The 22,339-nt window shown below is 33.5% G+C and overlaps 1 protein-coding gene across 4 annotated transcripts in view; it reads right to left on the bottom strand.

Annotated features, from left to right (window-relative positions):
- LOC118183513 (transient-receptor-potential-like protein) overlaps nt 1-22,339 on the bottom strand; it is a 503,203-nt gene that overhangs the window by 184,943 nt on the left and 295,921 nt on the right. For 3 of the 4 annotated variants that reach the window (XM_085808846.1, XM_085808848.1, XM_035353090.2), the window contains exons 2-3: nt 20,164-20,204; nt 4,665-5,480 (exon numbers count right to left, since the gene is read on the bottom strand). In XM_085808846.1, the coding sequence (XP_085664972.1) occupies nt 4,665-5,372 (708 nt within the window). In that variant the 5' untranslated portion in view covers nt 5,373-5,480; nt 20,164-20,204. The remainder of the gene's footprint in view (nt 1-4,664; nt 5,481-20,163; nt 20,205-22,339) is intronic. The other variant, XM_085808847.1, reaches the window with a different exon arrangement.

Here is a 22,339-nt window from a genome sequence, read left to right as displayed (position 1 = left end):
AACCTTTCTAAAAACCTCCAAATGTCAGTTAAAGAAGATTATCGTTCTGGATATCTCTTGAGTAACAAAACATCACAAATGTTTTAAAAATACTTGAAAATACCATGAAAAATAGTAAACAGAAAATTCGTAACCTTTGCGATGTTTCTGAATTTATTTTAATGAGTCAGCGAAACTGATCGCATGAACGTAACTTGAAAATTATTATTTATAAGCTTGGAGCTACGAATGCATTTGAATTATAGCACTTTTTGGTATACTGTTGCTTGATAATTGTCCGTCAGTTTTCGAAGTCACCAAATACAGCTACCTTTTTGTCTTCAGCGCCTTCCGTGCTATGGCTTCATATTATTTTTTAAACTATACTAACATGCCGAACAATGATTATTGAAGTTAAACAACAAAAATCAGCTTAAATATTTGTACATTTTGAAGGATTATTTTCGATGGTTTAACTACAGAACCAGCTTCTTCAGCTACCTTAGTGCAAAAGAGCGAGATAAGATAAGGTGATAAGATAAAAATGACTGGAAAGAAGTTAAGCTACTAGTAGTTACATACTAAAACATAATTTCTTTAAAGTTTGAAGGTAAAGATGCATCGGAATTAGAGTCGTTAACTAAAACAGAAAGTTTTTTTTTTTGAATGTGAAACGCCTCTAGAAAATCTAATTCACCAATGGAAGATGTTTTTTGGATAATTTTGGCTGTAGAAAAATGGAAAGTTGGATTTTCTGACCAACAGTGTTGGGCAACCGATGTTTTCTGTGTTTCGTTTTTCCTAATGTATGCTTCATGTTTTTTTAACACGAAACTTTAAGGCTCTCTTAGTTTGACCAATGTAAGCACTGTTGGTCAGAAAATCACACTTTCCATTTTTCTGCAGCGAAAATTATTCAAAAAACATTTTCCATTGGTGAATTAGATTTTAAAGAGGCTTTTCACATTTCAAAATCTTTCCGTTCTAAAAAAACGATCTTACAGGCCTTCCGCGGTCGTGTTTTGATTAAAAAATCTTTGTTCTGAATTCTGACCCTAATTCCAATCCATCTTTACCTTAAGCCTTTTAGAAAATCATGTTTTAGTTTTCTTGTTTCATCAATAGATGGCACAAGTAGCTTAACTTCTTTCCAGCCATTCTTATATTATCACATTGTTTTATCTCGTTCATTTGCACTTAGGCAGTTGAGAGAAATGGCTCTTTAACTAAACCATTGAAACTAGTCCTGTAAGAATTTACAAATATTTCGCTGATTCTTGTTGTTTGACTTCACCAATAATTCAGTTTATTACTGAAGTAATGTTGCTGAGGGATCCATATCAGTCCTTTATCCGATATGAGACTCAGAAATGATCTTGATGTTCTTCCCCTCAAGCTCAAGGCTTCGCGTAGGTTTAGTACTCTACTTAGGGATTATCGAACTCTGTTTTCATTTTTCATAAATCTTTCTTCTATGGCTTCCGTGTTTCACATATGAAATTTTACTCGAATCCATTTGAAAAACTGCCCTGATATCTCTCTGCCATTATAATTATAATCACTCAGTATATATAAATTGAGTATAATATTCATTATATAGTTTATCTTTAAATATGTGTCAGAATTTCATCAGTTGCAGCAAACTTGAATGATACACTAATTAAGGCAATGGCGAAAAGGCTGATATATACATATGTGCATATACATTTATGTGTGTATGTATATGGAGTACAGAGCAGAAAAATTAATTCGTTGCATAAATGAAAAATTTTCGAAAAAATAAAAACAAATCACTTATCTTTTGATGAAATGGATGTCGTTTGATGTGTTGACCATTTATTTTACATAAAAAATTCAATACAGTTTAGGACACCATGCATTCAGCGACAGAACGTAATAGGTGTAAAGGAATATACCTTTCATGCTGAGTGAGCTGTCAAATCAAAAATTTTGTCGTGTACCTGAATTGGCAATTTTAAACACGTTAACTGTTAAATATCCTGCAATCGAAAGTCACATAGGTTATTGTTAAGAGAGCATATTTGACAAACAAGTTAAGCAAGTTCAAACAAAGCGAGCAAGAATAAGAAGAAACAAAGGGAGGTTTAAAAAATTGAAATAACTACTAATTACGCTTTTCCTTACTGAAGTGCTTTTGCAGCTTTATTGTATTGGCTATGCAAAGTGTGGAGGTGCTTCGTCTTGCTTCAAATTTGTAAACGCCTAAGCCAACACTCGAGAAATAATCCAGAAGTGTTATCACATTCTGTAACTGAATACAATATCCAATGAACCAAATTTCCAAGGGAATGGAAATTTTTCACTATCTATGACGCTACTTTTAATCAGTTTAACTGATTATTTAAATACATTTCGGATATGCGGTGTTAAGAAGTTCAACATTTTAGAAGATTTGCTTTGCAAATTTTTAACTAATGGGCTTAGTGAATATTAAATCAAGTTTATTACTGAAACTACAACTGCAAGGCTTTTGTAAATTAAGTTTCGATAAATAGCAGAACTGCAGTAAACAGTTTACCAATGCAGTAAATACTAAACAGAAGAAGTGCAGTAAATAGCATACGCTTGAAAAAGACTTAAAATTGCCTGCCCATTGATTTTTCATACATAATTAGTATTTGCTTTGAGCACTGATTTGTAGATGGAAAGCGTAGGACTCCTTTGAAACCAACCTTCACATGTGAGTACATGAAACAAAAAGAGAAAAAATGACGAAGAAGGGAACTCAACGAATTAAAATGATGTAGACAACCATTTTCATCAAAAATCGAAATTCAAACACATATTTCAGCCGTAAAAATTCATATAATACGAAGAAGAATCAAACCCATTTAAGGCATTTCTTAAGGGATTTCCTACAGAACCTTTCGAGCGGAAACAAGAGCTAATGTATTGGATTATTTGATTAAGACAAATCAAACGAGGGCTATCTGCTTAGTTTCATCATAAATTTGACCGAAAGCATGCTAGAGGATGAAATTCAAGGGTTTCGTATCCTTTGATTTTGTCATAAACATCTAAGGAGAGCTACCGGATCGATTGATCACAAGTGCTCGCAAAGATATTCCTGTCACAAACACCTTTGTGTGACTGACATAATGAACAAAATCCATATAAAATAAATGAGTTTTTGGAAGAATTGTAAGCAAATACTAATATTCTTCACGATGTTAGCAATCTAAGTTGAACGATAACTACAGTTAATATATTGCTAGATTTTAGGCTTCTGCAAGTCACTGCATGTAAGTTGTGATGTATTAAGAATAATATCGAAGCGTAAACAAACTGACATGGCAGTTGGTGTAGAATAGTTAACCGAAAATCATGGATTTAAACCATTATTATCTTTTGTATCTTGATAAATAATGATTGGACAGTTAAAAGATTGGTAGCAACTTATTTAGAATAAAATGCTCAATCTAATGGTATAAAATCCTAAAATTAATTTATATTTTTTCATTTTAACTGCGTTCACTTAATAGCTTTATTTTCCTTGTTCCGTATATCTTAAAGTTGAAAAACACACATTTAGGGTATTCAGGCACTTTATCTTGTTCATATTAACTTTTGTTTTTCATTTGCACTTAACTTTTATCTGCAGACGCCAAATGGAAATTTAAAATGTAAGATGACATGGCAATAAGTTGTTAGCAATGATTCTAGTGATTCGTTGCCAGTGTCTTGTAGTACTGTACCATGTATGTGTATTTTATTATATACTATTTGTCTACATAAGGCCTTACGATTTCGTATATATATATATATATATATATATATTTTTTTTTTTTCAAATGATTTAAAAAGAAGCAAGGACATACCTCTGTATTTTTACTGGATTAATATATTTTTATAAATCGAACGTACAAAATTTAAGTGAATTTATAATTTCTTTGCTTCCATGCTTTCTTTCAATTCTTTTAGTCAAAAATAAATAACTGAGGCGCTTGAGAAATCTGCTATTACTTTCTTTACTTTCAGGAGAAGTTTAAGTAAAACTTTATGCTTAAAACTCCTTAATACAGCTTCACATGTACTTGAATTATCAAGATATTTCTCAAGCAGAAATTCTTCGGTGGTTGAAATCTCGCTTTCATGAGTATACTCAACCCAGAAACTAAATCTAGTAGCGCTTATTGAATTATGTTTTGTAAATATAAAAATGCTTCTGAAATTTTAACTTTTACTTTAGTAATGCTAAAGAATTTTACTTTAGTAATGCTAAAGAATTTTACTTTAGTAATGCTAACGAATTTTACTTTAGTATGCTAAAGAATTTTACTTTAGTAATGCTAAAGAAAGAAAATTATTTACGATAAAAATGATTTATATATTGCGAAAGAAACAGTTATTCCATATAACTAATAGAAAAAAGCTTTCTAAACGAAATTATATTCATTCCTAATAAGTTTTCGAATAAATTAAAAAATATTTTTTTATTAATTAAAATTTTGTTTTTCTCATTTGCATTCGCTAATCTGTTACAAATTATAAATTAAAATAGCTTTTATATTCATTTTTTATGACTACAGAAACAGTATTTTAAAATGATGAAAAGAATCATAAATCGCATTTCACAAAAAGATATATCTCTGATCTGAATTCATCCCATGCTCCCAAAAATATGAAAAATTTGCATGAATTTATCATAAACAAGAATTACTTGCCTTGAATGCCGTTAAAATGGGATCTTCACTTGTCAGAGACATCCAGGCAGGACTCGCAAGAGCTCTGTAAGTGTGAATACGTCTCAAGGAATAGCGCAAACTATCTGTATGCATACCTTCATGACATTTTTGACAGGAACAAGAAAGAGGATGAGGCTTTTCGATTACTGCTCCTCTTGACAACAACAATTGGAGAATTTCAAACTGGTTGCAGTGGGCTGCGAGGATGATAGGTGATATATCTGGGGAATAATCGGAGCTTTCTTCACCAGGCTGTCGAGTTTTCGCCCAATCATTGGCAAGCATCTCACTAGTAATGCTAGGGTGGTTGATGAGCATCTCCACTATCTTATATACTCCTTCTCTTATGGCGTACAGCAAGGCATCTCCGATTTTTACACTTTCTTGCTGTAACAGCAGCTCGACGATTTCTACATTTTCGTTGTCAACTGCGATTTGTATGGCACTACGTCCCAAGATATTAGTGCAGTTAACGTTCACAGGATTTGGTTTCTGCAAGCATCTAACCATTGTCGGTTTGTCACCTCTTTCTGCAGCTTCCAAAAAGGTTTTTTCCTTGGGATCCATGCTATGACCATCTTTAAGAGGTTCTAGGGGTATGGGAATTCGATACTGGTTGGTGGACTTGGTACTGCGGGCTGCGTTCTGCTTACCCATCTTAATTCTTCCCAAGCTCACTGGACGCATCAGCACTTAGAACATCTTTTAATATCAGTCGACATCAGAAATTATTCTGGAAAAATTTGGATCTTGTATTTTACATCCATCATGAACCTCTGCGGAAAGGAACAAAACCTGAGAAAAAGAAAAGGGACACAATTATATGGGAGATAAGCATTGACATATGATAAATTTCATTCTGTCTCTCGCGTGCTTACAACTTTAACTAGAGATAACATGTGCTCATTTAATACAAATTACGATTTTTTTTAATGAGCATAAATATAGATCTTTGAAATCCTTAAAAATGGAAGTTGAGAAACTGAAAAATTATCATGGGTGATACAGTTTGTGCAATTTTGTTGTAAGGAGATTCAAACGAAATTCATCGGTGCTAGGCACCCTACATTATTGCTAAAAAATTCGCATCTCTCTATTCATATTAAAAGTATGAATCACAATTCAGAGCAAAAACAAAAATTTTTCGACTAAACTCATTTTTTTGTTGTAAATATATACAACGAAAACAAAATTGTATGAAAATTATATTATTGTATCAAAATAATTAAAATGAATTATATTATTGTATGAAACTAATTAATTGCAACAATAATAGGTTTCTTGAACTACTTAGATGTCATTATGCTTTTTTTTATAATATAGAACTAACTATATTTATTTATTGGAAAGTATGTTATACATAGAATTAAATACTTGACTTTGGGGCATCTCGGAGTGTGAACCAGCCCGACAGGAGACAGAGAATTAAACACTTGAATATTTTAAAATACTTATTTATTAAATAAATGCGATGTTAAAAATATCTTGAACAGTTGAATATATCTTGAGCATTTGATCGTAAGACTATGATTCCCAGTAAAGAAGTTAATAAAAAAATGCAGACCTTCAAATTAGAAGAGTTACATCCACCTCTTGGTAATAGTTTCCGTAATTAAATTTTTATGCTAATCTTCTATAATGAATATTTCTGTGCAGTGTTTTCCTTATTTCGATAAAAAGTACTTTAGAGGGGGTACGGAACAATCCTGTGGAATACAATCTTATCACTATGTAAGACTTTCACTGTGTAAATCTCAGTTACTGTAGAAAGTGACAAGTCTTAAGAACTAGATAGCGAATAATCGCTTAAGTTCGGTTGACAAGAAACAACAAGATAGAAGGGTAACTAACCCTTTATTATTCCAATAAGATTTAACAAAACTCCGCCTTGGAGTGTAGAAACAAAGCCGACACTTGGGCTAGAACTTAAGAGACTAAGAATTAAACTAAAACTAAGATTAACTAAAGAAATATAGCCGAAGCTATCAAAATTCAAATCGAGCTGGCCCCTTAACTTATTTGACTACGAAGCTTAGCAAGGGCCTGAGTACGGCCGAGCGTACTAACAGCTTTAAGAGAGAGAGTGGCCAAAAAGACAGACGCGCATAAATCAGAAACTCTGATTCTCTCTGACTCTGTAAGTGACTTCGTGGTTTAAATACCGATCCTCATTAAATATTCAGCAAGATTCCAAAACTACGTTCTGACTAGAAGTAGTAAATTGAAGTTAAGAATTTGACAGGAAAAGAACTTAAAATTTAACTGTTAATAAAATTAACATAATCTTTACAACTAATAAATGTTATCAAAATCACGAGGCTTAAGTCTTTTTCACCCTATAAACGAGCGCGAAATATTGGTTTCAGATATCTAAATAGATGCAAACTAGCATTTCTACGAATGGAATTTGAAATTATTACTTTTTATATAAATGGTTCAATGAACTATAACCAATCTTTTATAAATATGCAATCTGCATTCGAAAACATAATATGCATACCTATCTTTAGACATATTTGTATACTGTCTACGGAAACCTAATCTGATGATACCTTGGATAAGTTCGATTGCCCTGAGGTTAAATTATTTCGATTGACTACTTCGACTATGGATAAGTATTTTTTCTTATCGCTAACACTTTTCCTATGGAACTCATATGAATAGTCAAGTTTCATGCATTTTTACCATAAGCTTTTAGTGACAAAATGTGTAGAATTTTGAAAGTATTTGATTAGTATCTTAGGTTAGGATTAAGAATTTAGGACCACCCACTGAAGATGCGTTTTTAAACATTCTGAATTTTCTAAAAATGCTAAAAATTTAACATTTGGCACTATATAAAATCGTTTACAGGTTTATAGTCAACATCATTTGCCAACATCAAATGTTTATAGTCAAGTGCATTTGCCATCTTAATTTGAAATCATTGCCAAGCAAAGGTTACAGTTTTCCAATTAATGAAATCATAACGATATGCATCTCTTTTAGCAAACACTAAACTAAGATTTAAATTTTTTAATGTATTTAAAATTTATCTAACCCGGGAACACTCTTTTTGTTGTTTTCATGTTTGATATTGTTTTTCACATATTTTAAGTGCATATAAATATATCTTTTTTTTATCCTGAATTAAGTTAAACGATAAATTTGAGAAATGCATTTTATATCCATTTTTATTTGCATAACATTTAGTATAGGGTGTTCAGTTTAAAGGTAAACCCTCTTATTTAAGTTGTAATCTGAGCATTTATGTATACTCCTGTACAGTTCCTAATTATAGCTCTTAAATGGATCTTCTTTTAAACTTGTAACGGAGTTACGACCTGGGTGAGACTTACGTGAGAATTAGGATTAAACTTTTCATACAGCCGCTTATTGACTTTATGTCAAAGTATTTCCCAAGAAGGGGCAAGTTGGGACTTTTTAAGTTTTACTAACACTTAGCTTTATATTAATCTTTCCTTTATGCCTCGTTTTGTCCCAAATTCGCTCGACCCAGAAGGTTATGCAGACTTTATGGCAAGCAGCATAGGTTGAAAAACAAAAGTAAAATAACCGGCATGATTCATAGAAGATTTGGTTCCTGTCGTTGCTGCTTGCCCAAAAAGAGAATTCCTGATACAAGTAGATAAAGAACACCTGACGTTGTCAGGACTGTTAAATGTTGAAAGTTATGCTTTGGCTGTCCAACTCAGTTAGATTTTCAGCTTCGCAGGAATTTACTGGAGTTGGAACCCAGATGACATAATGCAAATTTCTATCAAGCCGGTGATCACCAGAGGTAATAAATTTGTCTTGCATTATTTTAACTCCCACAAGCTACAAGTAATAAAGATTTATGTTAGCTTAAACCTTTTTAGTTGTTTTTGTGTCCAGAGCATGGCTTAAAGAAAGGCGAGGTAACAATCGAGGTAACATCTAAAAGTGAGCGGTGAGTTACTTGTACAATAGGTTAATTAAATAGTTAGTCACATTTATTTATTACAAACAGAATACCTTACTGTTCAGCCTACCAGTGACTGAGGGTGTACGATGATTGAATGATAACGGTTTCGTCTGGTTTGGTATGTATGCCGGGGTAACTGAACAGGATAGGTGGTTTCAGACTTCCCTCATCAATATCATAAATACTAACTAATTTACTTTGAAATTCCTCTGCAAAAGCATCTCATGCGAAGCTAATAGCCATTGAGTTTTGCGCCGCAATGATTAAACCGCGTGCATACTTTTTACATTAAAATAGCATTTCAAATCTACAATGTTATTCAATATAAATAAGTACCATTTTAATTTTTACGTATAAGAATTTCAATATCACTTGTATAATTCTCCAATGCTATACAGATACTTTACAAATTTACGAGTTAAAAGTGTACTTTTTCTATTTCATAGTGAAACTCGGACACATCAACATATGGATTACAGAAAGATACTGCAATGTAGCTGAACAATAACAGCGGTGCCTTGATGGCTTAAGGGCGTTTGCCTACTACTGGCACCGCCCTGGTCCTTAGGGAAATCTAATCTAATATATACCTCGACATGTTTTAGACATCGAGCGTGCATAAATAAGTTTCATAGTTTAGTGGCTGCTCGATCATTTTCTCGTAACCGGATAGATTTTCAATCACCAAAGATGTGTCATATAAAAGGTCTCTGGGGGCAACCTGTCTGAACTCAGTATAAAATAAACATGTTTTCCATCGATTTGGTGTAAATTTTGAAGTCATTCTTACCTTTTAAATTTAATTGTTTGCTATGCAGTTTACACTCAATGACAAAATATGTTACGAGTTCGTGAGTGATTTCTTTGTTTAGTTTATACCTCTAGGATGCTAAGTTTATATGATGCTTAAAAATATAAGTCTGAAGCTAAGAAAAAAGGTGTGCGTTAAACAAAACAAAATTTTAAATAAATAGAAAAAGGCAGATGCGAAAATTTAATGCTATTTAGCACATATAAGATATTCTGTATTTATTAGCCCAAATGGCTTTAGCCCAGAAGGGGTATTAATTTCGTTTCGGCATTTTACGTTCGTTCACTAAAAATGTCGGTTCACTTTTCAAATTGTTGCCACCAAATAGTCTTTATTTATTGTGTTATATTTAAAGAAATTAAATAATGAAGAATCTGCATAAATGCATGCATGTTTCTCGCATTATGATCAAACAACGGTACCTGAATAACGTAATCTTTCACCGAATATGGACATCTGGAAGCCCTAATTTTGAATTTGCTTTATTATCGATTTCATATTTTGTAACACTTTAACGAATTTTTGATTAACAAACTCAAAGATTTCAAAGCGAGCAATGGCAACACAGTGCGAAAAAATTTTTTATTTCCAGCTCGCGAGACTGTGTATCGGAAATTCTAAAGCTAATGCTCATTTTTGCAATATTGCTGTTGAACTGAATTTTATGGTTGAAGTGGGAAGAACATGATATTTAATAAATAAAGGTAACACACAAAACGTTAAAAACGTCAGTTTGGGCGTAATATAAAATCTGAAAAGGTCCAGATTTTTAATTTATAATTTAATTATTTTTAATGATGAATACTTTATGTCTGTAATTTAGGTCAAATCTAACAGCGCATTTGCCGATTTCACTACAGAATTTATATTGCTAATATTTATAATTTTTAGAAGGTAGCGACCATAAAAGCAGGCGCATATAATTGACCTGAACACGCAATGAAATATTTAGTTTTCATCTGAAGTAGTATCAAATGTTTTAAATAACGCAGTTCTTATTATCTTTAAGCATGGTATTAAGTGGGAAAATTTTCCACTCTGAGTCATACAAAATAATACAAATATTGTCAAAAAATCTTATTAAACGCTTTTATCCGAATTGTTTCTGTGAATGCTTATCTGTCGTCAATTCAAAATTAATTCACTTAAATACATGAAACTGAAATTTTCAGGGCCAAATGGAAACTGGACGACAATGCTTTTCTACTACTTTTAAACCTGAATTTCATTCTGAATTCACTGTACTGGAACATAATATGTGTACATATATTTGGAGTATTTAGTATATGATGTTTTATCTCGCGACTTACATAGAAAAGTTTGGCAGCCATCTTGAAAGTTATAATCTCCCAATATTTCAGGAATAAAGCAGTGAAGTTTACAGGTTGTATGCGAAATACTCTCGTATGAGCTTTTTGAAAGACAGCGGATATATTAGTTCCACTGTATCGAAAACTTTAGCTTTTCACTGTATGGAATTAACTCAATATGCAATACTCAGCTTTACACTGTACTAATTTTACTTTCCACTGTATCGAAAATTTTAGCTGAATTATGAATGTTCAAAGCTTTTTCGTTACAGAAGATAAGAGACTTTACTTGAATTTTATGCAGTTATTTAAATTTTAAAAACTAAAACAATTAAGACTAAAAAAAGTTTAAAGCTGAATTGTTTTAGATTCTGAAATGTACTGAAAGGCATGAAACAAATGTTTGGGAATCAGCGTATTCTTGTACTATTAAAATATTTCGTTAACTGCTCTAGCAACAAGCAAATAATAAAAATTCAGTGTATAACTCCACACTTTTAATATTGAACATGATTGATAACCTTTATAAATTGATAAGAAAGTGCATGGCACTTTTACTGTATACTCAGTACGAAGCACATAATGTGTGCCAGTTTTAAGATATCAATAAAAAATTAAAGTATAAGAATTAAGTAACTATTAAAAAATACTCGCTTTAGTACAATTGCAATATAGAAGCTGCCCTTAATAAACCCTGTTGCAAAAAATGCCGAAATTTAGAAGAAAACACAGAACCACGATTCTTGAGATTTTATGCTAATATTTCAAAATCCTCAAATCTTGTTAAAAGTTCTTAGAAAATGAAGATATGCGATTACTTTCCGCATATCTGAAAAATTCTCATTTCTAAATTTGAATATCTTTATTCTCATCAAACTGCGCAAGTAAATTGGTTTATATAATTATGGCTAACCACACGAGAGCTAGCTATCGAAGGGGAAGGATGCCAGGATGCCGTCGTGGAGAACTTTACGAGTAAAACTGGCTGTTATGTACTTTACAAAAGGGAAAACCACAAAAACGCATATGCAGCTAGCGCGTTCGCCGGGATTCGAACTTGTGTTGGATTACCAGCGTTCAGCGACTGGATCGCTCTGTAGCTGGTCGGCCTGCGCTACAGTTTGCTAGAAATTTGAATGATCTTTAAATAATTGTGAATGGTTTTTAATTTGCAATGACTGAGTTAGAACAATACTCTCCTTTAAAGAAAGTATCAGAATTAAAACAAACTATTTGGAAATGATACCCCAGATTTCAGCTTTTACGCTTCATGATTTTAATGCGATAAGTTTTGATCTACATTGATAAGACGAGATGAGAATAAAAACGATCTTAAATTGCTTTGAGAAAGCAGTAAATTTATTACGTATTGTAAGTATGTAGGGTTTATATTTATTTTAACTAACATTTATTTTAAGTTTAAACTATCTTTCCTGTCAAGCCTTACTTTACCCTGGAACTGTCAATGCCAGAGTATGTAAATTTTAGTAGAACGCGCAAGGATTCAAATTATCAGCGGAAGTATTCTGAGTTAAATAGAAAGGAAACGAGTTCGAGATGTGCTGTTCTTACTTCACGAGCGCGGAAGTATTGAAGAACCCCGCGTTTCGGCCTGTGTGCTTGCCTCGGAGAATTGTTAATCGTTCAACGGGATATTCAAAGTTTGCTGAATTAGCAGCGGTATTGTAAAACGCGGTGAGGTTAGTTACGTTTAGAGAGCCTCGTAGTTAGAGTCTTGTTATTATTTATTTTCAGGTTCTTATTTTTATTTTAAAGCCGGGTCGGCGTAGTTTGTGAGCGTCAAGAGCACGCAATTGTAATTTCTTAAGTTGAATAAAAAGGGACTTAAACCCTTAGCAAGGCTCTGTCTATTTTCCAGTTTCAACAGTCACCTCTTGGTTGCGTGCAGGTTGGAGGCGCGCAACTCTACATTGGCGCCCGAACACTTGTCGAACTGAAATGGCCGAAAATCGGATGGAAGCCGCGGGACAACAACTAGAAATGGCAAGCCAAATGGAAGGATTTGGATACCTGGTCCAGACTTTGCGAGCGTCAATCAAGCCAAACATCAATTTCGACGGAAAAAATTCAGTGGCTATATTTCTAGAAGGCCTAGAAAATCACTTTCAGCTCTACCCTGTGCCTGAAAGACAAAAAGTTGCCATCGCCACATCTGCACTAAGAGGACAGGCCGCGCTATGGTGGAAGAATATAGGCAGATTTTTATTAGGGGAATTTGGAAGCCAGACATATACATTTGAAAATTTCAAAAAATCGTTAGTAAAGGCCTTCCCCATAGTGAAAGATCGAGCAAGGCTGGAAGCCGAACTATATAGTTTCTATCAACGAGATATAGAAGAGTTGACGGACTTTATTCTGCGAAAAATTAAGCTGACGGATATGCTGTATGGGAAGAAACCCGACGCGGAGATTATTGAAATAATCTTACCAAGATTGTTACCTGCTGTTCAAGACTACTTCGAAATTAGAAACCCAAGCACATTGCAGGAGCTCTTCGAATTGGCGGTGAAGTTTCAAAATAGCAGAATAGCGGAAAATGCTAGAGGGGCATCGTATTCTCAAAGTACCCGAAGGCAATCTTCAAATGAGCAAACCAGAAATGCAAACCGCTCTTATGGGGGAAAGAGCTATCAAGCTAACTCATCGAACCTCGACGGTCAACGCCCAAAAAGGAAATTCGAAAACAAACATCCGCATACCCAGAAGGCAGAAGTTGAAAGGAAAGCTTTAAACGAGTAGAAGGGCCTGTGAAAGCGAGGGTCCAGACCCCGGAAGTTTTAAAAGAACCCTCAAAAAGACATTTAAATCCGGTCATCGTAAAGAACTCACATCTACCAATTATACAAGTCTTGGTTGGCGATGTACCAGTAGAAGCCTTCATCGATACAGGAGCAGAAGGTAATTTTATGAGCGAAACATTCTTCAAAAAGAATTTTTATAGGTTACGATTATTTAAAAACAAAAATACGGAAATTATAGCGGCGCAAGGAAAAACCTGTCACTGCGTCGGGAAATTATCATTAAACATACAGGTAAAAGAGCAAAGCCTCAAAGTATTAATTTTTGTAGTGAAGAATCTGCAAAATCCTCTTATTTTAGGTATGGAGTTTTTAAGGGCCGCGAGGGCCAAACTGAATTTTCAAGACAGTTCTGTTGTGCTGGAGATGGACCAGAGGGTGGTGGAACCTGTGGAACAACCACAAGTTGACCTTAGCCATTTGAATGACCATGAAAGTCAAGCCATCCAGCAAGTGGTGAGTAATTTTTCCAACTTGTTTTCAGAAAAGCCTGGTAGCTGTCAAATAGTTACGCATCAGATACAGTTAACTGCCGAAAAACCTTGTAGGACTAAACCGTATCGTTATGATAAACAAAAAGACGTAATCATCGAAGAACATATTCAGGAGATGTTAAAGAATAAAATAATAACGCCCATAAATAGTGAGTACGCGAGTCCAGTCGTACTGTAAGGATCTTAAGTTTTACTAACGTTTATTTTATTTTAAATCTTTACTATCACTTCTTATTTTCTACTTCCGGCCAGAATTAAAAGCTTTAAATTATTTATGCAAATTTGTCTTGCGAACGCCAAGTATTTAAGTTGTGGCTTTTTGCCAAGCAAGAGAGAGGAAGGAGTGATTAGGAGCAGGCCGCTTGCCATTGCAGTTTTACTCGGTTGCTGGTTGCCTTCAAGGCCAGAGGTTTAATCCTCTTGATAATTTTAAACGTATCGTAGTGTTAACAGTTCTCTGTACTACATACGGTCTTTCTGTTAATATACGGCCAATCTTCAAGTAGATACTTGTTTATTAATCCAAAGTTAGTTTAGTTAGAATTTAGTTAATATTTTTATATTCTTACGTTCAGACCACAAGTGGTTGGTCTCTGTATTCCGAAGTCCGGAAATCATTGTAAAGAGAGAAAAATAAAGGGTTTCGTATACCCTTCCTGTGTATCTTGTCTACTTCCCACATTTATTGAACATAGCTTTAGTAAGCTCCCTGTTCCGAGTCAGGTCATTTAATGTTCCCAAAGCAAGTAAGGAGGAATACTGAACCTGATAGTACTATGTAGGAAAAAGAACGAGTTTCCTCCTTCGGATAAAAGGGCTTGGAGGTTTGCTATCGATTACAGAAAACTAAATAGTATTACTAAATTCCCAGTTTACCCTTTGCCGGTTATAGAGGAAATTATTAGAAAGATCAAATCTACTAGATATATGACTACTTTGGACTTAACGTCTGGCTACTATCAAATAGCTTATGAGACCCGAAGACATACATAAAACCGCGTTTATAACAAAATCGGGCACTTATGCATTTTTACGCATGTCCTTTGGGTTGCGTGGGGCCCCATCAACATTCCAGAGAGCTATGGACATTGTTCTAAAGCCTGTCCTAGGAAAATCGACTTTAATCTATCTAGATGATATAATTATAACGAGTAGTACGTTGGAACAACATACTAAAGATCTAGAAGAAGATTTTAAATTATTAAAAGAGGCCGGTCTTACAATTAACGCCTCAAAATGCAAGTTCGCAACTAAAGAACTTAAATATCTCGGTTATAAAATTTCGCAAAAGGGTATAGAAACGCAAGATTCAAAAATAAAAGCAATCAAGAATTTCCCACCGCCCAACACCGCCAAGAAACTTTCTTCTTTCCTTGGGTTATGTTCTTACTATCGGTCTTTCATAAAAGATTTCGCTAATATTGTTGAACCACTGTTAGTAATTAAAAGAAAGAAAAGTAAATTTATGTGGACAGAGGAAGCAAATACAGCATTTGAAAGATTAAAAGAAGCGCTCATCAATGCCCCTGTTTTGAAATTCCCGGAGGGGGACGAAAACCTAGAAATTGCAGCAGATGCGTCGGACTATGCGGTGGTTGCGGTTCTTATGCAAAATAGCCATTCTCTGGCATTTTTTAGTAAAACGTTGAATCAGACACAAAGGAATTATACAGCTACAGAGAGAGAAACATTAGCCGTATTAATGGCTGTACACAAATTTCGAGTTTATTTCGGCAAAGCGCCAGTAACAGTCTTTTCGGATCATGGGGCTGTTGGTAGACTTTACTCGGGGAAAAACCTAACGCCCAGGTTAATAAGATGGGCTTTAAAACTCCAAGAATATAATCTAATAATAAAATATAAACCGGGTAAGGAAAACAATGTAGCTGACGCACTTTCTCGTATAAAACTGGACGATGAAGGAAATGAACTTAAATGCGCTGTGTTGACTTCAAAAATTTTAGATTCTAGAGATACGATTATCACTGAACTGAAAGCTGATCCTGAATTTGGAAATATCTATGCATATTTGAAAGACCCCGAAAGCTTTGAGCACACAGATATCGATGCGATAAGAAATAGAGCAGAAAACTATGAAATAATAGATAATTTATTATTTTATACGAAAACAACAAACGAAAATCTCGAGTACAAACCAGTCATCCCAGCCTCGCTTCGATTAAGCATTTTGAAGGAATTACACGACGCGAAAACAGCGGGTCATTTAGGGGTCAGAAAGACTTTAAAAAGGGTACGCGAGGCGGTATATTTCCCGCAATTATACAAAATAGTAACTGCGTAAGTAACTGCGTATGTCAGGTCCTGCAATCAATGTCAGTTAATAAATGATATTAATTACAGCCCGGCCGGGTACTTAAATAGCATTCGCGCTACATTTCCGAATGAAATTTTATGCATAGATCTTCTTGGTCCCTTCCCCCAGAGCGAGTTAAATAAAAATCGTTTTCTTTTAGTAATTGTAGATCACTTTTCAAAATGAACAGAAATTGTTCCACTTAAACGCGCGTCAGCCAAAACAGTCGCAGATGCATTCTTAGACAGATACATTTTAAAATATGGTGCACCGATAAAAGTCATTAGCGATAACGGAAAACAATTCATTAGTCAAATATTTGAAAACATATGCACTGGACTTGGCATACGCCATATCAAAATGGTTCCGTATAGACTACAAGCAAACATAGCAGAAAGAGTGAATAAAAACATTGTAAAAATAATTCGCAGTTACGTTAGCACACATCACAAGCGCTAGGATGGCTACATAAATGAATTAGCTTATGCTTTAAGAACGGCTAATCACGATACTACGGGAAAAACCCCAGCAGAATTATTTTTAGGCCGAAAGTTAATTACGCCTTTAGATAAATTATACTTTGTGCAACAAAGAGAGCAAGAGTTTAAACAGAAAGATGTGAAAAAACTTATTGATCAGGCGCTTAAAAGCTCGGATACGGCAAGAAATAGACAAAAGTTATATTACGATAGAAAACGCCGTGAAGCAGATTTTAAAGTTGGGGATAAAGTATTGAAGCGGAAATTTTCTTTATCAAGTGCCCCAGACAATTTTACTGCAAAGTTAACTACAAAATTTGAAGGCCCCTATGTAATTCAGGAAATCGAAGGAATCGTATTGTACCTTAAGAACGAGAGAGGGGAAATCTGTAAAGCAAGTCCCGACCAGGTGAAAAAATACTATAATCAAAATTCTTTTGAAATCCTTAAAAGTTTCTTGCAGGACTCAAGCCTAAAAGAAGTAGAAGGTCCAGAAATAACGACAACCGTTCCACCACCCAAGAAGCAGAGAACTGAAGAGAGACCTAGCCCTTCTACAACCCAGGCGAGTGTACCGAAAAGAAAAAACGAAAATTTTCAGACTCCAGCATTTAAGAAAAACAAGAATGCAAAGCCACCGCGTAAAGAAACTTTGGTAAAGAGGAAAACACCACCTACAACGTATCGCAGTAGAAATTATACATCAAGGAGAACGCTCCCAGGGCCAGAGAGTCAGGTGCAAACAAGGCCGCCGTTCCGGAAACTAAAAAGACAGCAGGAGTAACGAAAAGACCAGCAACAACAGAAGAAATTCAAGGACTCCAGACCGGAGGACATCAAGACCAGCCGTCCAAGGGAAAAACGAAAAAGACAGCAACCCGGCGATTACTCCGCCAAGAGGCCAGCATTGAGAGGACGCAAAAGAAAAACTAATGTGGACGACACTCGGAGGTCAGTAAGGAGAAGATTGACGTCCATGAAACCTATAACGTGGGAACAGTTTTGCCAGAAAAGAATGATGGAGTTTCAATCATCGAAAACTCAAAGATAAGTTAAAATCTTCTATAAAATTTTTTTCTTTTGTTCCGAAATGTTATGCGTAAGTACGAAGTTCCATGTTTTGACGAAAGTCAATATGTCTCGGTTGAGACTTAGTTTTGTTTTACTTTATTTAGCTAAGGCAAAAGTATTATTTTAAGTACAAAATCTAAGAACAAGCATTTTCTGTTGGTCGAAAGACTAATTATATTATGTTAAGCCAAAATTTGGCCGAAGATAAAAATAACTTCGTATTCTTGTATTAATAAGAATTTTAGTTTCAGTGCCGCCCGCTTGGCGAAGAATGAGTAAAGTAAAAATTTATTTTCTCTTATTCATTTTATGGTAAATTGTAAAAATCATATGTATTAAAATTTTGTAAATATACATAAATACTTGAAAGTTATGTAAAAGTAGAATTTAGTCTAGAAGCATAAAATTGTAGATGCTAAAACTAAATGCTTAAAAGCAATGAATTCGAATTTAAGTATTAAACTAGATAAAATCATGCTTTAGAGCGAAAGCCTGCATGTCTAAAGATGAATGAGGGGGAAGTTAGAATGAATGTGTTTTGTAGGGTTCTCCACCTACACTTGAATTTTTAAGAATGTTAAAGTAGCTCATCGAGTTGTAGAATGTCGAGTAAGGTGTGTCTATTTGGTCGTTGAATTCTAACAAATCATGGTGGTTAGGGGAAGTGTTGTAAGACTAAAACACGAATATTCCCGTTTGACACCACACATGGTGGAGAGCCAGGGTAAAGTTAAATTAATGTTTGAATAATTGAATGAATGTGAAGTAAGCAGTAACTAAGGAAAACGAATCGTTTAAAAACAAAAATTTATTCAGTGTCAAGAAAGTGTAAATTATAATGTATTTAGAAAGATACTGATACTTATTCCTTCCAGATGCTGGAAGGAAAAGAACAAGATTGATTGCTGAAGTCCAGGAAAAGTTGCTGTAAGAAGAGAAATTTATGTAAGTATCTACAGAAATTTAGTATACCTTTTGTTACATAAGATTTTTTTTCTGTAAACGAAACTCTTAAGAGTTAGTTCAGAATTGTAGAAACTTTACAACAGGTCGTTTGTAGGACCTGCTTCCAAGTTTTCCAAATTCTGGCAGCGGCAAATGTAGGGTTTATATTTATTTTAACTAACATTTATTTTAAGTTTAAACTATCTTTCCTGTCAAGCCTTACTTTCCCCTGGAACTGCCAATGCCAGAGTATGTAAATTTTAGTAGAACGCGCAAGGATTCAAATTATCAGTGGAAGTATTCTGAGTTAAATAGAAAGGAAACGAGTTCGAGATGTGCTGTTCTTACTTCACGAGCGCGGAAGTATTGAAGAACCCCGCGTTTCGGCCTGTGTGCTTGCCTCGGAGAATTGTTAATCGTTCAACGGGATATTCAAAGTTTGCTGAATTAGCAGCGGTATTGTAAAACGCGGTGAGGTTAGTGACGTTTAGAGAGCCTCGTAGTTAGATTCTTGTTATTATTTCTTTTCAGGTTCTTATTTTTATTTTACCGCTGGGTCGGCGTAGTTTGTGAGCGTCAAGAGCACGCAATTGTAATTTCTTAAGTTGAATAAAAAGGGACTTAAACCCTTAGCAAGGCTCTGTCTATTTTTCAGTTTCAACAGTCACCTCTTGGTTGCGTGCAGGTTGGAGGCGCGCAACTCTACAAGTAAAAGAAAATTGTAAGTATAGAGTAAGAAAATAAAACTGGTAATACTCTTCTTACATTACGTTTCGAATTTAAATGAAACGTTATACTTTATATTTCCAACAGAACATCGCAATAAATTAATATCATGCAGTACCTATTTCAGATGTTAATTAACCCTGTATATATTTCTTTGTTAAGTAAAATAGTTCTCAGGTTTGACTAATCTGTGAATAAAAGAATGGTAATACATAACCCATAATTTTGATACATTATAATCATATTAATAATTTTATACATTATACATAAATTTGATAAGTTATGCCAAATAACTTCAAAGTTTACATTAAATAAAGATGATGAAACTTTTTATTATAAATTGCCAGAATTTTAGAGGTAGTAGAGGAATATTATTCAATTTTTGACTCTTTAAAAAAACTTATAATGTAAATTTTCTTCATTGCGCACTTACCTTTCAAACAGCTTAAAATTCCGTCTTTTTTATCTTATTACTAATAACATGCTACGAATTTCCTATTTTAGTGTATAAAAGATAAATTATATAACTGTATAAAACATAAATTAAAATACAAATAACTTACCTTTCAAATTATCTCCTCTTCAAGGGAGTCAAAACTCTGAACTGAAAGAAAAAAAATAACAAACGCTCAATTTTTGTTACCTACCTTATTTTAACAACATATGTTATTCCAAATAAAAAACACAGCTTGAAATTATTATCCATAATATATTTTTATTGATTGTTACATCACATTAAGAAGTGTTATAGAAAAGCATAGGATCATGTGCTTTAGAAATGTCATATTTTACAAGTAACGTTTTCATCTCCTCTTACGTCATGATTTATTTTGTAACAACACGTTAAAATAATACTATACTAATACTATACATTTTATGGAAAACTACTAAACATTATATTAATTCTACTACCCTTACATTCTTTCGAAGTTAAAAACTCTCCGTTACATTAAGAATCACCGCAAAGATTAGTATATTTACAAACAAGCCACACTTTCTCAAACAAACAGCCACAAGTGACATTTATATATATGTGTGTGTAAATGTCACTTTTAAATTTTATACAACAAAAAAGTATTTCTTTTATCTTATTTAAATCTCAATTCTACGGATAGGATAAAATTTAATAATTAAGTTCACAATTTTAATCTCTAAAAGGTAGATAGCTTTAAGTGACGAAATGAAGTTATTACCTTAAACATATGAGAACGCCTGTTCCCGTGTTTTTCAGTTAGGTACTTTGTTTTTTAAATAATTGCCTGTTAACTTTATTCTGGGCTGTTTTTATCCAACTCTGGGATTATGTGAATATTCATTTTATAAAACATATTTCTTTAACTGCTATAACATAACTATGTAAAAACTATATGTTACAAGAATATTATTTTTAAAATTTTACAAGAACTAACGAAGTGTGTGTTCATATAACAAGCAAATAAAATATCGTGATTAAGACACAATAACACGCCGAAAAATACTAATTCAGAAGTCAAACAACAAAAATCAGCGTTATATTTGTTTTGCAGCTGAGGATGGGGGTTCGGTAAAACCATCGAATCTAGTCCTGTGAAAATTGTGAAAATATAACGCTGATTTTTATTGTTTGACTTCTGAATAAAATATCGTGACTTACTTAAATCTCACACTTCAGTAGAATTCTCATCAATCTTCACGCAACCAGAAGGAGAAAAAGGGATTACAATGTATTAACTACAAAACTGATTTGTAACATTTATTGTATAATAGTTTTACTTCCATTATTTGTATCCTCCCCAGCCCACACAAGGTCAAATGTCGCTTACTTTTCTGAACTGAAAATTTCAGGCGGGAGAACTTGCGTATTTTCTAGATTTATCTCCAATGCTGCTATGATTAGACATCTTAAAGAACGTCAGATGAGTTAATAAATTGTTAATAATAATCGAAGTAAATAAAAAATTAAATCAAGAATCTGCAGAGACATTGCTTATGTCTACCCACTAGTGAAGTAGATGCAAAATAAAAAATCTGATGTGTACACCACATGACTTCCTTGTACGGAATATTAAAATATACGCATTTTTTCTTGCATTTTATTTAAATTTATTAGATTGAATTAAACCTACTTCGCCGACAGCGCATAAACCACAATAGAATAAATGCATTCTTTAAAATTCACTTTGTTTATCATAGCGACACTCTGGCGCTACGTTTAATTAACAGTATTATATTTCATTCATGTTATAACTCAGAATGCACAAAATGTATATCATTTAAAGAATTATCTAATCGTTGCCACATGTTCTATTCAAATACTATAATAAAGCTAGAACTATGTACAAAAGAAAATAAGCAAACAAAACAAAAAAGAAACAGTTTTTCACAGACGATTGAGTATTTCTCATTTAATTAATTCAGTTCTCACTTCGCGAGAAGGCAAAAATACATAAAAACTCAAAATATCTATATTAAAAATTACGAAGTAAATCTCAAACGCTTATTTCCTCGAAAAAATTCCAGAAAGAATTAAGCATGATTTAATTGGCAATAATAAATGAATGCGTTATCTTTGTTGTTACGAAGCTAAGTTTCTCTAGATTGGCAACAAATCCACTAGTCTCCTGTTTCAAATGTAAACATCAGTGGCCGCCATTAAAAACAGGTTTAGCGGCAATTAAACAACTTTAAAATTGCTGATAATTCTAAAAATATTGCACACAGATTTACCAAAGGCATAAAATCCTTAACCGGAAGATAAAA

This window comes from Stegodyphus dumicola, chromosome X2 (assembly GCF_044657685.1).
Source record: "Stegodyphus dumicola isolate Sdum_Otavi_A_Nest chromosome X2, ASM4465768v1".
NCBI lineage: Eukaryota > Metazoa > Arthropoda > Arachnida > Araneae > Eresidae > Stegodyphus > Stegodyphus dumicola.
The sequence above is the reverse complement of the archived record's forward strand: the minus strand, read 5'-3'. Positions and strand labels throughout refer to the sequence as shown.